Here is a 5000-nt window from a genome sequence, read left to right as displayed (position 1 = left end):
CAGGGACAGGGACAGGGACAGGGACAGGGTCAGGGACAGGGACAGGGTCAGGGACAGGGTCAGGGACAGGGTCAGCGTGGTTGTCGCTCAACAGAAAGCTAGCATGTTGGAAATAGAAGTTGCATGATTGATGATGATGATGATCTAGATGATTGCGCCCAAGAGAAAGATACATATTTCTTCATCTTAAAATCTATTCTGCTAACAGGCTGTCTTGATGCAGGAGATGTCCACCGTGTTCCTGAGAGGTGATGTGGTTCCTGACTGTGGTTCCAGACTGTGGTTCCAGACTGTGGTTCCAGACTGTGGTTCCTGACTGTGGTTCTAGATTGTGGTTCCTGACTGGTTCCTGACTGTGGTTCTAGACTGTGGTTCCTGACTGTGGTCACTGACTGGTTCCAGACTGTGGTTCTAGATTGTGGTTCTTGACTGTGGTTCCTGACTGTGGTTCCTGACTGGTTCCAGACTGTGGTTCCAGGCTGGTTCCAGACTGTGGTTCCTGACTGTGGTTCCTGACTGGTTCCAGACTGTGGTTCCTGAGTGGTTCCTGAGTGGTTCCTGACTGGTTCCAGACTGTGGTTCCTGACTGTGGTTCTAGATTGTGGTTCCTGACTGGTTCCTGACTGTGGTTCCTGACTGTGGTTCCTGACTGGTTCCTGACTGTGGTTCCTGATTGTGATTCCTGACTGTTTTCTTGTTTTCTTTTTCTAGATTTTGAGAAAGTGTTTGGCAATGACTATACTTCTTGTCAAGCAGGAATGTCAAGCTTCATGATCGGGGTACGTCTGATTGGATCTCTGACGTTCTGTCTAACCCTAACCCTAACCCTGACCTTGACCCTGACCCTGACCCTGACCCTAACTCTGACCCTAACCCTAACCCTAACCCTAACCCTGACCTTGACCCTGACCCTGACCCTAACTCTGACCCTAACCCTAACCCTAACCCTAACCCTGACCTTGACCCTGACCCTGACCCTAACTCTGACCCTGACCCTGACCCTAACTCTGACCCTGACGCTAACCCTGACCCTACCTAACTCTGACTCTGACCCTGACCCTAACTCTGACCCTAACTCTGATCCTGACCCTGACCCTGACCCTGACCCTAACCAAACAAGTGTTGATATACAACAAGATCTGATAGTGATGTGTTGTTATGGGGATGTCTGTGTGTGTTGTCATGGTAACAGGATCTGATTGTGATGGGCGCCCCAGGGACCTCCTATTGGACGGGCTCAGTGTTGGCTCACAACACCTCCAGTCATGTGACCGCCGCCTACTTGGCTGACGACGGCGTGGTGCTGTACGGCAGTTACCTAGGTAACCACAGACCAGCGTCTGGTCCAGGTCTGGACCAAGATGGCGGCTCTGTGATGCGGCGTCCTCTGAGAGACATTGGTCATGTGACCATGATGATCTGGTTTGTTTTGTCTTATAAATAAACGTTGATTTGTCCATCCAATCAGGGTACTCTGTCAGCGCGGGTCACTTCCTGGAGGCGGGCAGCACAGAGGTGGTGGGCGGAGCTCCGCAGCACACCCTGATTGGCAGAGTAAGAGTTACCATAGTTACCCTGAAGAAGGCAACATGCTTGAGTAAATTATTAGCATCGGAGTGAGCTTACTCCCTCCCCCCTCCCTCCCTCCTCCTCCACCTCCCTCCCCCCCCTCCCTCCCTCCTCCTCCACCTCCCTCCCTCCTCCTCCACCTCCCTCCCCCCACACAGGTGTACATCTTCAGTATGGAGTCCAGCATGCTCAGCATCATCGCTCAGGTCAGAGGTCACCAGGTGAGGTCACCACCAGGTTATGACATCATGACAGGTGTGAGGAGGGGAAGTGTGTTGTTATTAAGATGTGAGGTGAGGGTTAATGTGTGTGTGTGTGTGTGTGTGTGTGTGTGTGTGTGTGTGTGTGTGTGTGTGTGTGTGTGTGTGTGTGTGTGTGTGTGTGTGTGTGTGTGTGTGTGTGTGTGTGTGTCAGCTGGGCTCCTACTTCGGGGGGAGTGTGTGTGCGGTAGACCTGAATGGTGACGGCCTGTCGGACCTGCTGGTGGGGGCGCCCATGTTCAGCTCTGTCAGGGAGGAGGGACGCGTCCACGTCTACATCAACCAGGGACACGTCAGTACCACACACACACACACACACACACACACACACACACACACACACACACACACACACACAACCACACACACACACACACACACACACTACCACACACACACACACACACACACACACACACACACACACACACACACAACCACACACACACACACACACACACACTACCACACACACACAACCACACACACACAACCACACACACACACACACACAACCACACACACACACACACACACACACACACAACCACACACACACACACACACACACAACCACACACACAACCACACACACACACAACCACACACACACAACCACACACACACACACACACACACACACACACACACAACCACACACACACACAACCACACACACACACACACACAACCACACACACACACACAACCACACACACACACACACACAACCACACACACACACACACACAACCACACACACACACCCACACACACACAACCACACGCACACACAACCACACACACACAACCACACACACACAACCACACACACACATAACCACACACACACAACCACACACAACCACACACACACACACACACAACCACACACACACACACACACACACACACACAACCACACACACACACAACCACACACACACACACACAACCACACACACACACACACAACCACACACACAACCACACACACAACCACACACACACAACCACACACACACACACACAACCACACACACACACACACTTCTTCATCAGCTCCACACACACTGATTTGATTTGAGTCCAACATTCAAATTCATGAAGTCATGTGTGTGTGTGTGTGTGTGTGTGTGTGTGTGTGTGTGTGTGTGTCTGCGTCTGTGTGTGTCTGCGTCTGCGTCTGTGTCTGTGTGTGTGTGTGTGTCTATGTGTGTGTGTGTGTGTGTGTGTGTGTGTGTGTGTGTATGTTTGTCTGCGGGTGTGTGTGTGTGTGTGTGTGTGTGTGTATGTTTGTCTGCGGGTGTGTGTGTGTGTGTGTGTGTGTCTGTCTGTGTGTGTGTGTGTGTGTGTGTGTGTGTGTGTGTGTGTGTGTGTGTGTGTGTGTGTGTATGTTTGTCTGCGGGTGTGTGTGTGTGTGTGTGTGTGTGTGTGTGTGTGTGTGTGTGTGTGTGTGTGTGTGTGTAGGCGGTCCTGAAGGAGCAGGACTTTGTGTTAACAGGTAGTGAAGCGTATGGTGCCAGGTTTGGGGAGAGCATCACCAGTCTGGGGGACATAGATGATGATGGATACCCTGGTATGATCCATGCGTTTACCTGTGGTCACACTGTACTCATTCTGGGTTGGGATACTCATGAAGAGCTGTGTTTGGAAGTCTTACAGCATGTGTGTGTGTGTGTGTGTGTGTGTGTGTGTGTGTGTGTGTGTGTGTGTGTGTGTGTGTGTGTGTAGATGTGGTGGTTGGGGCTCCTCAGGAGGACGAGCTACATGGAAGTATTTACATCTACAATGGAAGGAAGACTGGCCTTCAACAACACTTCTCCCAAGTAAGTCTCCAGTGTGTGTGTGTATGTGTGTGTTTGTGTGTGTGTGTTTGTGGTGTGTGTGTGTGTGTGTGTGTGTGTGTGTAGTGTGTAGTGTGTAGTGCGTAGTGTGTGTGTGTGTGTGTGTGTGTGTTTTGTATATGTGTGTGCATGTATGTATGTGAGTGTGTGTGTGTGAGTGTGTGTGTGTGTGTGTGTGTGTGTTTTGTATATATGTGTGTGTGTGTGTGTGTGTGTGTCCTCAGTTGACCTGCTGTAAACAGCTCTGCCTCTCAGACAACCTGATGACGCAGTAATGATGTTAGACAGCTTATTGATTATCAAGGTCATGTTTATTGACAGGATATTGATATGGCATTGGTCTAATATTGAGGTGTGTGTGTGTGTGTGTGTGTGTGTGTGTGTGTGTGTGTGTGTGTGTGTGTGTGTGTGTGTGTGTGTGTGTGTGTAGAGGATCTCTGGCTCTGTGTTTGGTAACGCCTTCAAGATGTTTGGCCAGTCTGTGTCTGGGGGCGTTGATGTGGATGAGAACGGTTACCCAGGTAACACACACACACACACACTCTCTCTCTCTCTGTGTATCTCAGTGTCCAACCTAATTTACACTGTTGATTGTGAGTGAGTTATAGTACCAAGTGTAGTCTAACGTCTCCCTCCCTCCCTCCCCTCCCTCCCTCCCTCCCTCCCCTCCCTCCCTCCCTCCCCTCCCCTCCCTCCCTCCCTCCCCTCCCCTCCCTCCCCTCCCTCCCTCCCTCCCTCCCCCCCTCCCTCCCTCCCCTCCCCTCCCTCCCCCCTCCCTCCCTCCCCCCCTCCCTCCCTCCCCTCCCCTCCCTCCCTCCCTCCCCTCCCCTCCCTCCCTCCCTCCCTCCCTCCCCCCCTCCCTCCCCTCCCTCCCTCCCTCCCTCCCTCCCTCAGATGTAGTGATAGGAGCCTACCTGTCAGACTCAGCTCTTCTCCTCAGGTACAGAAACACTGTCATCACAATAACAACATTGATGATTTAGAGATTAGCTCCTCATACTGTGTGTGTGTGTGTGTGTGTGTGTGTGTGTGTGTGTGTGTGTGTGTGTGTGTGTGTGTGTGTGTGTGTGTGTGTGTGTGGGGTGTGTGTGTGTGGTGTGTGTGTGTGTGTGTGCAGGACGCGTGCGGTGGTGGTGGTGAGGTGGTGATGCTGCTTCCTCCCAGTGTGAACGTCTCCACGGCGACGTGCTCTGAGAACGGCCAATCAGCCGTCTGCATCAACGCCACTGTGTGTTTCACCCTCCGACGCAGGGTCACCGGCTGCATCGGTGAGACACACACACACACACACACACACACACACACACACACACCACACACACAC

At 52.1% G+C, this 5000-nt stretch overlaps 1 protein-coding gene across 1 annotated transcript in view; it reads left to right on the top strand.

The window, feature by feature from the left end:
• The window catches only part of LOC310824867 (integrin alpha-4-like), a gene marked incomplete at both ends in the record, with an annotated part of 7717 nt that extends 2773 nt beyond the window's left edge, over positions 1–4944 (top strand). Inside the window, 11 exon segments of the mRNA XM_083698121.1 lie at positions 712–779; positions 1193–1322; positions 1469–1554; positions 1728–1790; positions 1984–2121; positions 3300–3408; positions 3564–3658; positions 4107–4197; positions 4571–4616; positions 4794–4810; positions 4813–4944. Coding sequence (XP_083554247.1) covers positions 712–779; positions 1193–1322; positions 1469–1554; positions 1728–1790; positions 1984–2121; positions 3300–3408; positions 3564–3658; positions 4107–4197; positions 4571–4616; positions 4794–4810; positions 4813–4944 — 975 coding nt within the window.
• Positions 4945–5000: the final 56 nt, after the last annotated feature.

Source organism: Argentina silus (assembly GCF_951799395.1).
Source record: "Argentina silus genome assembly, contig: scaffold_814, whole genome shotgun sequence".
Classification (NCBI taxonomy): domain Eukaryota; kingdom Metazoa; phylum Chordata; class Actinopteri; order Argentiniformes; family Argentinidae; genus Argentina; species Argentina silus.
This window is presented reverse-complemented; position numbering and strand designations above follow the sequence as displayed.